The sequence below is a fragment of the Oncorhynchus kisutch genome, linkage group LG3 (genome assembly GCF_002021735.2).
Source record: "Oncorhynchus kisutch isolate 150728-3 linkage group LG3, Okis_V2, whole genome shotgun sequence".
Taxonomy (NCBI): Eukaryota; Metazoa; Chordata; class Actinopteri; order Salmoniformes; family Salmonidae; genus Oncorhynchus; species Oncorhynchus kisutch.
The window spans coordinates 39,596,759-39,612,572 of NC_034176.2; the positions used below are offsets into that span (position 1 = coordinate 39,596,759).

General features: G+C 45.5%; 1 protein-coding gene across 4 annotated transcripts in view; it reads right to left on the reverse strand.

Moving 5' to 3' along the window:
• The window catches only part of LOC109882678 (aminopeptidase O), a 97,719-nt gene that overhangs the window by 13,871 nt on the left and 68,034 nt on the right, over positions 1-15,814 (reverse strand). For all 4 annotated transcript variants that reach the window (XR_004205653.1, XR_004205652.1, XM_031805918.1 and 1 more), the window contains one exon: positions 6,374-6,490. Coding sequence is in view for 2 of the 4 variants with exons in the window: in XM_031805918.1 (XP_031661778.1) it covers positions 6,374-6,490 (117 nt within the window). In the remaining 2 variants the exon portion in view is untranslated. The remainder of the gene's footprint in view (positions 1-6,373; positions 6,491-15,814) is intronic.

A 15,814-nucleotide genomic window follows, 5' to 3' on the forward strand; every position in this document is an offset into this window, starting at 1 on the left:
ACCTGTCTAAAGGTCTTACTCACATTGGCTGCGAAGAGCGTGATCACACAGTCGTCCGGAACAGCTGGTGCTCTCATGCATGTTTCAGTGTTATTTGCCTCGAAGCGAGCATAGAAGTAGTTTAGCTCGTCTGGTAGGCTCATGTCACTGGGCAGCTCTCGGCTGTGCTTCCCTTTGTAGTCTGCAATGGTTTGCAAGCCCTGCCACATCCGATGAGCGTCAGAGCCAGTGTAGTACAATTCAATCTTAGTCCTGTTTTAACACTGTGTCTGTTTAATGGTTCGTTGGAGGGAATAGCGTGATTTCTTATTAGCTTCCGGGTTAGAGTCCCGTTCCTTGCTCTAGTCTTTAGCTCAGTGCAAATGTTGCCTCTAATCCATGGCTTCTGGTTGGGGTATGTACAGTTGAAGTCTGAAGTTTACATACACTTAGGTTGGAGTCATTAAAACTCGTTTTTCAACCACTCCACAAATTTCTTGTTCACAAACTATAGTTTTGGCAAGTCGGTTAGGACATCTACTTTTTGCATGACACAAGTAATTTTTCCAAAAATGGTTTACAGACAGATTATTTCACTTATAATTCACTGTATCACAATTCCAGTGGGTCAGAAGTCTAAGTTGACTGTGCCTTTAAACAGCTTGGAAAATTCCAGAAAATGATCTCATGGCTTTAGAAGCTTCTGATAGGCTAATTGACAGAAACAAACATCTTTCTGGTAAGAAGAGGGGCGGGGGCGTATGCCTTATGGCTAACGTGACATGGTGTGTTGAAAGAAACATACAGGAACTCAAATCCTTCTGTTCACCTGATTTAGAATTCCTCACAATCAAATGTAGACCGCATTATCTACCAAGAGAATTCTCTTCGATTATAATCACAACTGTGATTATATATCCCCCCCAAGCAGACACATCGATGGCTCTGAACGAACTTTATTTAACTCTCTGCAAACTGGAAACGATTTATCCGGAGGCTGCATTCATTGTAGCTGGGGATTTTAACAAGGCTAATCTGAAAACAAGACTCCCTAAATTTTATCAGCATATCGATTGCGCAACCAGGGGTGGAAAGACCTTGGATCATTGTTACTCTAACTTCCGCGACGCATATAAGGCCCTGCCCCGCCCCCCTTTCAGAAAAGCTGACCACGACTCCATTTTGTTGATCCCTGCCTACAGACAGAAACTAAAACAAGAGGCTCCCACGCTGAGGTCTGTCCAACGCTGGTCCGACCAAGCTGACTCAACACTCCAAGAATGCTTCCATCACGTGGACTGGGACATGTTTCATATTGCGTCAGAAAACAATATTGACGAATACGCTGATTCGGTGTGCGAGTTCATTAGAACGTGCGTTGAAGATGTCGTTCCCATAGCAACGATTAAAACATTCCCAAACCAGAAACCGTGGATTGATGGCAGCATTCGTGTGGAACTGAAAGCGCGAACCACTGCTTTTAATCAGGGCAAGGTGTCTGGTAACATGACCGAATACAAACAGTGCAGCTATTCCCTCCGCAAGGCTATCAAACAAGCTAAGCGTCAGTACAGAGACAAAGTAGAATCTCAATTCAACGGCTCAGTCACAAGAGGCATGTGGCAGGGTCTACAGTCAATCACGGACTACAGGAAGAAATCCAGCCCAGTCACGGACCAGGATGTCTTGCTCCCAGGCAGACTAAATAACTTTTTTGCCCGCTTTGAGGACAATACAGTGCCACTGACACGGCCTGCAACGAAAACATGCGGTCTCTCCTTCACTGCAGCCGAGGTGAGTAAAACATTTAAACGTGTTAACCCTCGCAAGGCTGCAGGCCCAGACGGCATCCCCAGCCGCGCCCTCAGAGCATGCGCAGACCAGCTGGCCGGTGTGTTTACGGACATATTCAATCTATCCCTATACCAGTCTGCTGTTCCCACATGCTTCAAGAGGGCCACCATTGTTCCTGTTCCCAAGAAAGCTAAGGTAACTGAGCTAAACGACTACCGCCCCGTAGCACTCACATCCGTCATCATGAAGTGCTTTGAGAGACTAGTCAAGGACCATATCACCTCCACCCTACCCGACACCCTAGACCCACTCCAATTTGCTTACCGCCCAAATAGGTCCACAGACGATGCAATCTCAACCACACTGCACACTGCCCTAACCCATCTGGACAAGAGGAATACCTATGTGAGAATGCTGTTCATCGACTACAGCTCGGCATTCAACACCATAGTACCCTCCAAGCTCGTCATCAAGCTCGAGACCCTGGGTCTCGACCCCGCCCTGTGCAACTGGGTACTGGACTTCCTGACGGGCCGCCCCCAGGTGGTGAGGGTAGGCAACAACATCTCCTCCCCGCTGATCCTCAACACTGGGGCCCCACAAGGGTGCGTTCTGAGCCCTCTCCTGTACTCCCTGTTCACCCACGACTGCGTGGCCACGCACGCCTCCAACTCAATCATCAAGTTTGCGGACGACACAACAGGGGTAGGCTTGATTACCAACAACGACGAGACGGCCTACAGGGAGGAGGTGAGGGCCCTCGGAGTGTGGTGTCAGGAAAATAACCTCACACTCAACGTCAACAAAACTAAGGAGATGATTTTGGCATTCAGGAAACAGCAGAGGGAACACCCCCCTATCCACATCGATGGAACAGTAGTGGAGAGGGTAGCAAGTTTTAAGTTCCTCGGCATACACATCACAGACAAACTGAATTGGTCCACTCACACAGACAGCATCGTGTCTGTGAGAAGCTCACGGTGTCCCTCACACACACACACACACACACAGAAGAAGAGCGCCTCTTCAACCTCAGGAGGCTGAAGAAATTCGTCTTGTCACCAAAAGCACTCACAAACTTCTACAGATGCACAATCGAGAGCATCCTGTCGGGCTGTATCACCGCCTGGTACGGCAACTGCTCCGCCCTCAACCGTAAGGCTCTCCAGAGGGTAGTGAGGTCTGCACAACGCATCACCGGGGGCAAACTACCTGCCCTCCAGGACACCTACACCACCCGATGTTACAGGAAGGCCATAAAGATCATCAAGGACATCAACCACCCGAGCCACTGCCTGTTCACCCCGCTATCATCCAGACTGTTAAACAGCCACCACTAACATTGAGTGGCTGCTGCCAACACACTGACAATGACACTGACTCAACTCCAGCCACTTTAATTTTGGGAATTGATAGGAAATGATGTAAATATATCACTAGCCACTTTAAACAATGCTACCTTATATAATGTTACTTACCCTACATTATTCATCTCATATGTATACGTATATACTGTACTCTATATCATCGACTGCATCCTTATGTAATACATGTATCACTAGCCACTTTAACTATGCCACTTTGTTTACATACTCATCTCATATGTATATACTGTACTCGATATCATCTACTGTATCTTGCCTATGCTGCTCTGTACCATCACTCATTCATATATCCTTATGTATATATTCTTTATCCCCTTACACTGTGTATAAGACAGTAGTTTTGGAATTGTTAGTTAGATTACTTGTTGGTTATTACTGCAGTCGGAACTAGAAGCACAAGCATTTCGCTACACTCGCATTAACATCTGCTAACCATGTGTATGTGACAAATAAAATTAGATTTTGATTTGATTTGATTTGACATCATTTGAGTCAATTGGAGGTGTACCTGTGGATGTATTTCAAGGCCTACCTTCAAACTCAGTGTCTCTTTGCTTGACATCATGGGAAAATCAAAGGAAATCAGCCAAGACTTCAGAAAAATAATTGTTGACCTCCACAAGTCTGGTTCATACTTGGGAGTAATTTCCAAATGCCTGAAGGTACCATGTTCATCTGTACAAACAATAGTACACAAGTATAAACCCCATGGGACTATGCAGCCGTCATACCGCTCAGGAAGAAGACACGTTCTGTCTCCTAGAGATGAACGTACTTTGGTGCGAAAAGTGCAAATCAATCCCAGAACAACAGCAAAGGACCTTGTGAAGATGCTGGAGGAAACAGGTACAAAAGTATCTATATCCACAGTAAAACGAGTCCTATATCAACATAACCTGAAAGGCCGCTCAGCAAGGAAGAAGCCACTGCTCCAAAACCGCCTTTAAAAAACCCAGACTACGGTTTGCAACTGCACATGGGGACAAAGATCATACTTTTTGGAGAAATGTTCTCTGGTCTGATGAAACAAAATAGAACTGTTTGGCCATAATGACCATCGTTATGTTTGGAGGAAAAAGGGGGAGACTTATAAGCCAAAGAACACCATCCCAACCGTGAAGCAAGGGGGTGGCAGCGTCATGTTGTGGGGGAGCTTTGCTGCAGGAGTGACTGGTGCACTTCACAAAATAGATGGCATCATAAGGTGGGAAAATTATGTGGATATATTGAAGCAACATCTCAAGACAGTCAGGAAGTTAAAGCTTGGTCGCAAATGGGTCTTCCAAATGGACAATGACCCCAAGGATACTTCCAAAGTTGTGGCAAAATGGCTTAAGGGACAACAAAGTCAAGGTATTGGAGAGTCCATCACAAAGCCCTGACCTCAATCCTATAGAACATTTGTGGGCAGAACTGAAAAGGCGTGTGCGAGCAAGGAGGCCTACAATCCTGACTCAGTTACACCAGCTCTGTCAGGAGGAATGGGCCAATATTCACACAACTTATTGTATTGTGGGAAGCTTGTGGACGGCTACCCGAAACATTTGACCCAAGTTAAACAATTTATAAGCAATGCTACCAAATACTAATCGAGTGTATGTAAACTTCTGACCCATTATGAATGTGATGAAAGAAATAAAAGCTGAAATAAATTATTATTATTCTGACATTTCACATTCTTAAAATAAAGTGGTGATCCTAACTGACATAAGGACTTTTTACTAGGATTAAATGTCAGGAAATATGAAAAACGGAGTTTAAATCTATTTGGCTAAGGTGTATGTAAACTTCCGACTTCAACTACAAGTACGGTCACATCAATGCACTTATTGATGAAGCCAATGACTGGTGTGGTGTACTTCTCAATGCCATAGGAAGAATCCCAGAACATATTCCAGTCTGTGCAAGCAAAACAGTCCTGTAGCTTATCATCTGCCTCATCGGACCACTTTTTTATTGACAGAGTCACTGGTGCTTCCTGCTTTAATTTTTGCTTGTACGCCGTAATAAGAAGAATAGAATTATGGTCAGATTTGCCAAATGGAGGGCGAGGGAGAGCTTTGTACGCGTCTCTGTGTGTGGAATATAGGTGGTCTAGAGTTTTTTCCCTCTGGTTGCACATTTTACATGCTGGTAGAAATGAGGTAAAACGGATTTAAGTTTCTCAGCATCAAAGTCCCCGGGCCACTAGGAGCACCGCCTCTGGATGAGCGTTTTCCTGTTTGCTTATGGCAGTATACAGCTCATTGAGTGTGGTCTTAGTGCTCGAGTCGGTCTGTGGTGGAATGTAGACAGCTACGAAAAATACAGATGAAAACTCTCTAGATAGATACAGCGTATAACCAGCCAGCTGTATGTTAATAATGTCGTTGTTCAGCCACGACTCCGTGAAGCACAAGATATTACAGTTTTTAATGTTCCGTTGGTAGTTTAATCTTCCTCGTAGGTCGTTGATTTTATTTTCCAATGATTGCATGTTAGCTAGTAGAACGGAAGGCAGGGGGGGTTTATTCGATTGCCTACAAATTCTCAGAAGGCAGCCCGACCGCCGTCCTCTTTTTCTCTGTTGTCTCTTCACGCAAATGACAGGGATTTGGGCCTGTTCCCGGAAAAGCAGTATGTCGTTCACGTCGGGCTCGTCAGACTCGTTAATAGGGAAAAAAAACCTTCTGCCAGTTCGTGGTGAGTAATCGCTGTTCTGATGTCCTGAAGTTATTTTCGGTCATAAGAGATGGAAGCAGCAGTGTAATGTACAAAATAAGCTAAAATAAAAAATATAAAACACAATTGGTTAGGAGCATGTAAAACGTCAGCCATCTTCTCCGGCGCTGTCTAAATTGAGATGGTTTGGGATGAGTTGGACCGCAGAGTGAAGGAAAAGCAGCCAACAAGTGCTCAGCATGTGGGAACTCCTTCAAGACTGTTGGAAAATAATTCCAGGTGAAGCTGGTTGAGAGAATGATTCCATATGTGTTATTTCATAGTTTTGTTGTCTTCACTATTATTCTATTATGTAGAAAATAGTAAAAAAAAATCTGAAAAACTCTCGAATGAGTAGGTGTGTCCAAACTTATGACTGGTACAGTATGTATTATTTTAAATATATATATTCGTAAATATATTATTGTCCCCTAACCCTGGAGTAAACTACATCAATACTTAGGCGTCTACTTCCAGCTTATACATACTATATCCACTTGTGTGTGGAGTGTTACCTCAGCGTCCTGCTTCGGTAGATCGTAGGTTCTCTTGATCGTACGTAGTGATGTCACACTTAGCTCCGCCTCCTCCAGCAGAATCTCCAATAGCAACACCAGCTGCTCCGGCATCACCTAGGCAACGTAAATAGAAAGGAGGGGTTATTTGTGGGTCTCAACATTTGTGGGTCTCAACATGATCGACAACATCAGTATGATTTACTTGACTTCATTTTGTTTGAGGGGTATTTTATGAATAACAATATCAGTCTCTATTCAGCAAACAGTCTGTTTGGATGGGTTATGAAGAGTGACAAAAAGAGAAACTCGTAAAAAAAAAAAAAAGTTAAGTTAAATCTGCAAAATATTAAGATAATGCCAAGGCAAATGTTCAGAATATAAGGGAAACGGTGGGGGAATGTTTAGCGTTTGAAGTGGAGCGGTGACGGAGGGAGGCAGATCAGTTATTCTGTAGACGGAGTGAAACAAGAGAAGAAAAGAAAGATGAAGAGAGACATGATGAGTCTTGCGAACGTCTCAACAGCACACGGTCACAAAGAAGGAACTCCTTTGATTGAAGTTGTTCTCTGCTGAGGCCCAAAGCTTTTCGACTATTAAATATCATTTGATACAAAAATAAAGCAGATTTCCCATGACTGAATAGACTATTGAACAGGGGAAGACAGTAAAGAGAAGATTAAAGAAAGAATATGTTAGACACTCATTTCTACATTTGTTCTGTTGGGATAGTGCTGAGTTATGTGGTATTCTAAAAGAGAACTTCCAGAGAGACACCCCCATGGTGCTGTGAGCTGTGCCTAGCCTTGCCTGTCTCTCCCTGGGATAGACAAGACACATATTCCTCCTCTCTGGGATAAAATAAAGGCGGCTCCATAGAGACTGATGTGAAAATGGAGCAGTGTGTGTGTGTGAATATAAATGGGTGGAGGCCAAGCTGCTATTCTTACCCCATTATCACATTATGATCTGGAACTGGCTCTCCCCACACACACACACACCTTTTCTACATTAAATGTATTCTCTTTTTTTGCCTCTCCTGTGCATTCCTCCCTTTGTCAATCTTTCTTATCCACAACAAACTTTTGGTTAGGAAATACCAGGAGAACTTTTGCCCTACCAGAAAGCTCTCCATTACAAACACAGTATTTAACCATTGGTTGGTCTGAGAGAATCCCATTCAAAGCTTCAAGTCAAGCAACTACAGCCTATACACTGACAGTAAATGGATACTCTGCAAATAGATCTCTCGCTCTCTTACTGTACCTCTATCTGTCCTGTTTCTGTCTTGCTCTCCTCACCTCACTACTCCTCCATTTTGTGAGAGCTAACCATCAGGTCCCTCCATCTTGAAGGGTCTCAGAGAGGCATGATCCAGTCATAAAACCCCCAATTTCAGCCTCTCTCTCTCCCTCTCTCACAATCTGTGTGAGCGGTTCACGTGAGCTTCGTGTGTAGGGGAGAGATAGAGGATAGGTTACCCACTCTAGTGGGAAAATGCTCTCAACACCGGACTATTGGGGCTATTGTTAGTCTCAGCCCTGACCCGATCATGAGATCAAACAGTGTGTGTGTGTGTGTGTGGTGCCACCCTCGGCGCCCTCTCCAAGGGTAGGGAGTTCCCAGGCAGGGAGATCACCTTTTCCCCTCCCGATAACACACAGGCGTGCACATGCACACACATGCACGCACACACGCACGCACACAGCACCACTTAGTGAGGTAATGTGTTTGGTCTTGCTTGTCTGTTTCATACTCCTCCACATCCATCCTTCCATTCAACCTATCAAAACCCTCCACAACTCCTACTCAGAAATACACTGACGAACACTTACAAACACTACTCAGAATGGCATGAAGAGCAATGGCCATTTAAGAGAGGCTTGGTTTAAACCCTCTGTTTTCTCCCCCATATTTTCATGCTTATGTCTCCGCCCCTCTCCAAAGTGGTTACTCCAACCATGAAACTCCCCCCCCCAGCCTTGTCTAATGGTGTGTTTCTGCCTCATCAGCCTCAAACGCCTGGTCTGGACTAGGAGAACCATCATCATTATCAATCTTGCTGGAGGATGACTTGCTGTTTTGGAGGTCAGTGAAACGGGATTTAATATCCACTGATCTCAAACATACAGACTGGCGTGTTCACACACAGTGGCACATTGAATACCCCATTGTAAGAAGACATGTCTCCCGACGTCAGATGGGAGCGCCCAGAGCAATAACCACACTAACATAAGATAGTGATAATATTGTAATATATGACACCGGGAATGGAACCCACAACCCACAACCTAAAGCCATGCTTTACCAACTGAAACATGTCCAGTACTAGAACAGTAGCTGAGTGTAATAACACTCTGAAAACCTTCCTGCTATTACAGACAGACGGACGGAGAGACAGACAGAATCCTGTGATCGTTCATAACTTCCATGGCAACGACACTGGATACCACACTAAGCAACCTGTGTGTGTGTGTGTGTGTGTGTGTGTGTGTGAGGGACACCATGAGCTTCTTTATCTTTGACCTTTTCTCTCTACCTCTCCACCACTCCACTCTCTCTCAATCTTTTTCTCCCCTTTAAAACACCTCTTCTGTCATAGCTCGTTGAGAGAGAGAGAATCACTGCTATCGTGGCATCCACATAGTTCCGACGTTTAAATCATGTGGTTGTTATCAACGTTACTGCTACCAACATCTCCCGAAATATCCGTATAGGTACTAAGTCACATTGGCATTTCAATGAGCTGTATGTCTCTCCCCTGCTGTCCGTATCCCTCCCTCCTTTACAGCGGTTTGAGTGTGTGTGTCTCAGAATGCTAGTTCAGTCACAATGCATTATGGGTGATGGAGACGTGGAATCACTGTGACATTATAAAACCCAACAGTGATTTCTCAGAGGCCATTCAACCGCGTGTGTGTGTGCGCGCGCGCATGTGTGTGTGTGTTTGTGTGTGACAGACCATTCAGTCGCTCCATTGAATTTTATTTCTGTCTGACCGCAGACTCGTAAAAGCTCTCTGGCACCAGCGGCTAAACGCCTCAGCCCCCCCCCCCCCCACCCGCCTCAGGTACTAGAGTTACTCTTTCTCCATTTTTCCCTTTCCCCATTTCTAGCTTTAATGTTAGTCAATCTCTTTTGACTACCCCTCCGACCTCCACCCCTCCCCTCCTCCTTCCCTCCCCACCCTCTCATTTATCTGGCCCCTCTCAGCAAGATTTCCTCCCACATAGGGAGAGGTGACTTTATTGAATTATAGATCACATGTAAGCAGGATGCCTCTCACTGTGTGTGTGTGTGTGTGTGTGTGTGTGTGTGTGTGTGTGTGTGTGTGTGTGTGTGTGTGTGTGTGTGTGTGTTCGAGCATTCATACAATTCATTGAATGATTGGGCAAACAGTGAACAACAAGAGGGAAAGGTTCTTCTTAGTGAGTCACGTGTTTCTCTGTTGGACTTTCAGCCCGGGGAACCAGAGCCGACTCTCTGTGCTGATATCAATCTGTGCTGATGACATCACAGCTGGGTCACCTTAGAGATAGCGGATGCCTTAGAGTGATGCCCCTCATGTTTGTGATATCACTCTCTGTTCCCCTCTCCTCCGGGATGTTCTGCTTTTATCACAATCATTACATGCTCTGGGATTGAGCTGCTTAAATGCGGCGCGCATGTGTGTATGTGTGTGTCTGACATTTTATCTTGATTAGAAGGATAAACCCCCCAACACAGCTTGCAGTGTATGCTAAGCCTGATTGTGAGAAGCACACACAAAGTGTCTCATCCACAGACAAGGCTGCTGATTTATCTAGCAGGTAGGGACAGACAAGAAGGGCCTAGCAAAGAGACTCCTGCTATCAAATCAAATCAAATTTTATTTGTCACATACACATGGTTAGCAGATGTTAATGCGAGTGTAGCGAAATGCTTGTGCTTCTAGTTCCGACAATGCAGTAATAACCAACAAGTAATCTAACTAACAATTCCAAAACGACTGTCTTATACACAGTGTAAGGGGATAAAGAATATGTACATAAGGATATATGAATGAGTGATGGTACAGAGCAGCATAGGCAAGATACAGTAGATGGTATCGAGTACAGTATATACATATGAGATGAGTATGGAAACAAAGTGGCATAGTTAAAGTGGCTAGTGATACATGTATTACATAAGGGTACAGTCGATGATATAGAGTACAGTATATACGTATTCATATGAGTTGAATAATGTAGGGTAAGTAACATTATATAAGGTAGCATTGTTTAAAGTGGCTAGTGATATATTTACATCATTTCCCATCAATTCCCATTATTAAAGTGGCTGGAGTTGAGTCAGTGTCAGTGTGTTGGCAGCAGCCACTCAATGTTAGTGGTGGCTGTTTAACAGTCTGATGGCCTTGAGATAGAAGCTGTTTTTCAGTCTCTCGGTCCCAGCTTTGATGCACCTGTACTGACCTCGCCTTCTGGATGATAGCACTGTGAACAGGCAGTGGCTCGGGTGGTTGATGTCCTTGATGATCTTTATGGCCTTCCTGTAACATCGGGTGGTGTAGGTGTCCTGGAGGGCAGGTAGTTTGCCCCCGGTGATGCGTTGTGCAGACCTCACTACCCTCTGGAGAGCCTTATGGTTGAGGGCGGAGCAGTTGCCGTACCAGGTGGTGATACAGCCCGCCAGGATGCTCTCGATTGTGCATCTGTAGAAGTTTGTGAGTGCTTTTGGTGACAAGCCGAATTTCTTCAGCCTCCTGAGGTTGAAGAGGCGCTGCTGCGCCTTCTTCACGATGCTGTCTGTGTGAGTGGACCAATTCAGTTTGTCTGTGATGTGTATGCCGAGGAACTTAAAACTTGCTACCCTCTCCACTACTGTTCCATCGATGTGGATAGGGGGGTGTTCCCTCTGCTGTTTCCTGAAGTCCACAATCATCTCCTAAGTTTTGTTGACGTTGAGTGTGAGGTTATTTTCCTGACACCACACTCCGAGGGCCCTCACCTCCTTCCTGTAGGCCGTCTCGTCGTTGTTGGTAATCAAGCCTACCACTGTTGTGTCGTCCGCAAACTTGATGATTGAGTTGGAGGCGTGCGTGGCCACGCAGTCGTGGGTGAACAGGGAGTACAGGAGAGGGCTCAGAACGCACCCTTGTGGGGCCCCAGTGTTGAGGATCAGCGGGGAGGAGATGTTGTTGCCTACCCTCACCACCTGGGGGCGGCCCGTCAGGAAGTCCAGTACCCAGTTGCACAGGGCGGTTTCGAGACCCAGGGTCTCGAGCTTGATGACGAGCTTGGAGGGTACTATGGTGTTGAATGCCAAGCTGTAGTCAATGAACAGCATTCTCACATAGGTATTCCTCTTGTCCAGATGGGTTAGGGCAGTGTGCAGTGTGGTTGAGATTGCATCGTCTGTGGACCTATTTGGGCGGTAAGCAAATTGGAGTGGGTCTAGGGTGTCAGGTAGGGTGGAGGTGATATGGTCCTTGACTAGTCTCTCAAAGCACTTCATGATGACGGAAGTGAGTGCTACGGGGCGGTAGTCGTTTAGCTCAGTTACCTTAGCTTTCTTGGGAACAGGAACAATGGTGGCCCTCTTGAAGCATGTGGGAACAGCAGACTGGTATAGGGATTGATTGAATATGTCCGTAAACACACCGGCCAGCTGGTTTGCGCATGCTCTGAGGGCGCGGCTGGGGATGCCGTCAGGGCCTGCAGCCTTGCGAGGGTTAACACGTATAAATGTCTTACTCACCTCGGCTGCAGTGAAGGAGAGACCACATGTTTTCGTTGCAGGCCGTGTCAGTGGCACAAAAGTTATTTAGTCTGCCTGGGAGCAAGACATCCTGGTCCGTGACTGGGCTGGATTTCTTCCTGTAGTCCGTGATTGACTGTAGACCCTGCCACATGCCTCTTGTGTCTGAGCCGTTGAATTGAGATTCTACTTTGTCTCTGTACTGACGCTTAGCTTGTTTGATAGCCTTGCGGAGGGAATAGCTGCACTGTTTGTATTCGGTCATGTTACCAGACACCTTGCCCTGATTAAAAGCAGTGGTTCGCGCTTTCAGTTTCACGCGAATGCTGCCATCAATCCACGGTTTCTGGTTTGGGAATGTTTTAATCGTTGCTATGGGAACGACATCTTCAACGCACGTTCTAATGAACTCGCACACCGAATCAGCGTATTCGTCAATATTGTTATCTGACGCAATACGAAACATATCCCAGTCCACGTGATGGAAGCAGTCTTGGAGTGTGGAGTCAGCTTGGTCGGACCAGCGTTGGACAGACCTCAGCGCGGGAGCCTCTTGTTTCACTTTGGGACATTCACGACACGTACCATACACTGTCAATCCACTCCATAGACACATCGTCATCGCTCCTCTTGCACCCCAGCTGCCAAACTAACCCTGATTCAGATGACCATCCTACCCATGCTAGATTACGGAGACATCATTTATAGATTGGCAGGTAAGGGTGCTCTCGAGCGGGTAGATGTTCTTTTCCATTTGCCACCAATGCTCCTTATAGGACACATCACTGCACTCTATACTCCTCTGTAAACTGGTCATCTCCGTATACCCGTCGCATTATTTATAAAACCCTCTTAGGCCTCACTCCCCTCTATCTGAGATATCTACTGCAACCCTCATCCTCCACATACAACACCCGTTCTGCCAGTCACATTCTGTTCAAGGTCCCCAAAGCACACACATTCCTGGGTCGATCCTCTTTTCAGTTCGCTGCAGCTAACGACTGGAACGAGCTGCAACAAACACTCAAACTGGACAATTATCTCCATTTCTTCATTCATAGACTCAATCATGGACACTTACTGACAGTTGTGGCTGCTTGCGTGATGTATTGTTGTCTCTACCTTCTTGCCCTTTGTGCTGTTGTCTGTGCCCAATAATGTTTGTACCATGTTTTGTGCTGCTACCATGTTGTGTTGCTACCATGTTGTTGTCATGTTGTATTGCTACCATGCTATGTTGTCATCTTAGGTCTCTCTTTATGTAGTGTTGTGTTGTCTCTCTTGTCGTGATGTGTGTTTTGTCCTATATTTATATATATATTTTTTAATAAAGGTTAAATAAAAATAAATAAAATAGGCATCACCCCACAGCATCACACCACCATGTGTGTGTGTGTGTGTATCAAATGTGTTTCATGCGTGTTTGTGTGATCAGTGTGACCCATTGACGGTATATATGAATGGACAAAGCCATTGACCACGTCACACCATCATTCTTATGTGAAGCCTCTATAGCGCTTTGAAACCAAATGAAGTCGGTTAAGATGGCGTCTCATGGAGACATAACATGCGCCGTTTGGGATACTCCAGGAAGTGACATTGCAGCCTATGTTAATGCGAGCGTAGCGAAATGCTTGTGCTTCTAGTTCCGACAGTGCAGTAATATCTAACAAGTAATCTAACAATTCCCCAACAACTACCTAATAAACACAAATCTAAAGGGGTGAATGAGAATAAGTACATGTAAGTATATGGATGAGCGATGGCTGAGCAGCATAGGCAAGGTGGAATAGATGGTATAAAATGCAGTATATACATGTGATATGAGTAATGTAAGATATGTAAACATTATTAAAGTGGCATTATTTAGAGTGCATTGTGTAACGTGACTAGTGATCCATTTATTAAAGTGACCAGTGATCCATTTATATAAGTGGCCAGTGATTGGGTCTCAATGTAGGCAGCAGCCTCTCTGTGCTAGTGATGGCTGTTTAGCAGTCTGATGGCCTTGAGATAGAAGCTGTTTTTCACTCTCTCTGTCCCAGCTTTGATGCACCTGTACTGACCTCACCTTCTGGATGATAGCGGTGTGAAAAGGCAGTGGCTCGGGTGGTTGTTGTCCTTGATGATGTATTTGGTCTTCCTGTGACATCAGGTGCTGTAGGTGTCATGGAGGGCAGGTAGTTTGCCCCGGTGATGCGTTGTGCAGACAGCACCACCCTCTGGAGAGCCTTGCGGTTGAGGAGGGTGCAGTTGCCATACAAGGCTGTACCCGCAGGGATGCTCTCGATAGTGCATCTGTAAAAGTATGTCAGGGTTTGTGGTTGTTGCGGCTGTTGCGCAGCTGTTGCGCCTTCTTCACCACACTGTCTGTGTGGGTGGACCATTTCAGATTGTCTGTGATGTGTACGCCGAGGAACTTAAAACTACTAAACCATTTACTAAAACTATTTATGCTTTCCATTCGAAACAGTTTGAGCAGTTTGTGCATATATTATGACCACACTTTGTGACGTTTCTGTTGTTGTTGTTGGTGGTATCTTAAAATGAATTTGTTCTATTTTGAGGAAGTGTATCCTGGCTACAGCGTCTCAAAATGGACAAACAGTACTATTGGTGCTTTTTTCTCATTTTTCAAGCGAAGGTTTTTTAAGGGAGTATGAGAGCACACTCGTTTGGCTCACCTAGCTGAGTTCCGATAGGCGCCAGCCGAACCGAAGCATGCGGATACTTAACTCAAGTTGAATGCCGACCGGGGTACTGTAGATTTACATTAGCAACTAAATGATCCTCATAACTTCACATGTACGCAATGTTTTCATAATTGGTTCAAGGACATCTGGTGTATTAGAAGAAATTGTTGGTACCATGATTGTCTTTACATTTTTTACTTATTTACACGAAGATTGACCACAAAGATTGACATTTTCCATTCTCTATAATTGGGGATCCAGTTTTCTGCAAACAATGCCTGCAGTACCGCTGTCGGACTTGATCGTCCGTGGCTTCAATCAGAGGGGGCAGTCGTTTTACCCTGGAGTGGCCTCAGGACCAGGTTCCCCACACAACTGTTCTGGGAGGTACCCCCAGAGCCTCACCCATTCTCTCACCTCTCAACCCCCTGAGCTCTGTGATTGGCTAGAGCCTCCTAGGCCCACTGCCTGATTGGAGAAGAGCTACTGCGGCCCACCCTGTATAACACACAGCAGCTGAGAACACACACACACAAACACATACGAAAACCCACATATGTGAACACTAGCATCTGAAGTGTGCACCAGCTTTAATGTTCAGACTTGTAACCTTAACTGCAAGCAAAGCCTTTCAAACTACTGCCATTGGCCTACTGATACGTTTTCAGTTTTGGGGCAATTTCACAATTGTCCTTCTCACAAACCCTTTTCAAACCTCACATCCACAAACACACAGTCACACGTGCGCGCAAACCTGTGGAAGTTTCATTCATTTCTGTCACAAACCACAGTCTGCTTAACGTCTCTGCGGTGAAAGGCTCCCTCTCCTCCTTTCCTCCCTCTCTCTCCTCCTCTCTTCCCAGTGGAGAAACAAACCGGTCGGTCTTCAAAATACAGGCATGTATACAGAGATGCCTTTGACGTGGACCAGAACAAAAGAGACGCTGTGTGTGCGCGCGAGCGAGAGAGAGAGAGAGAGAGAGAGAGAGAGAGAGAGAGAAAAAGGAGGAGA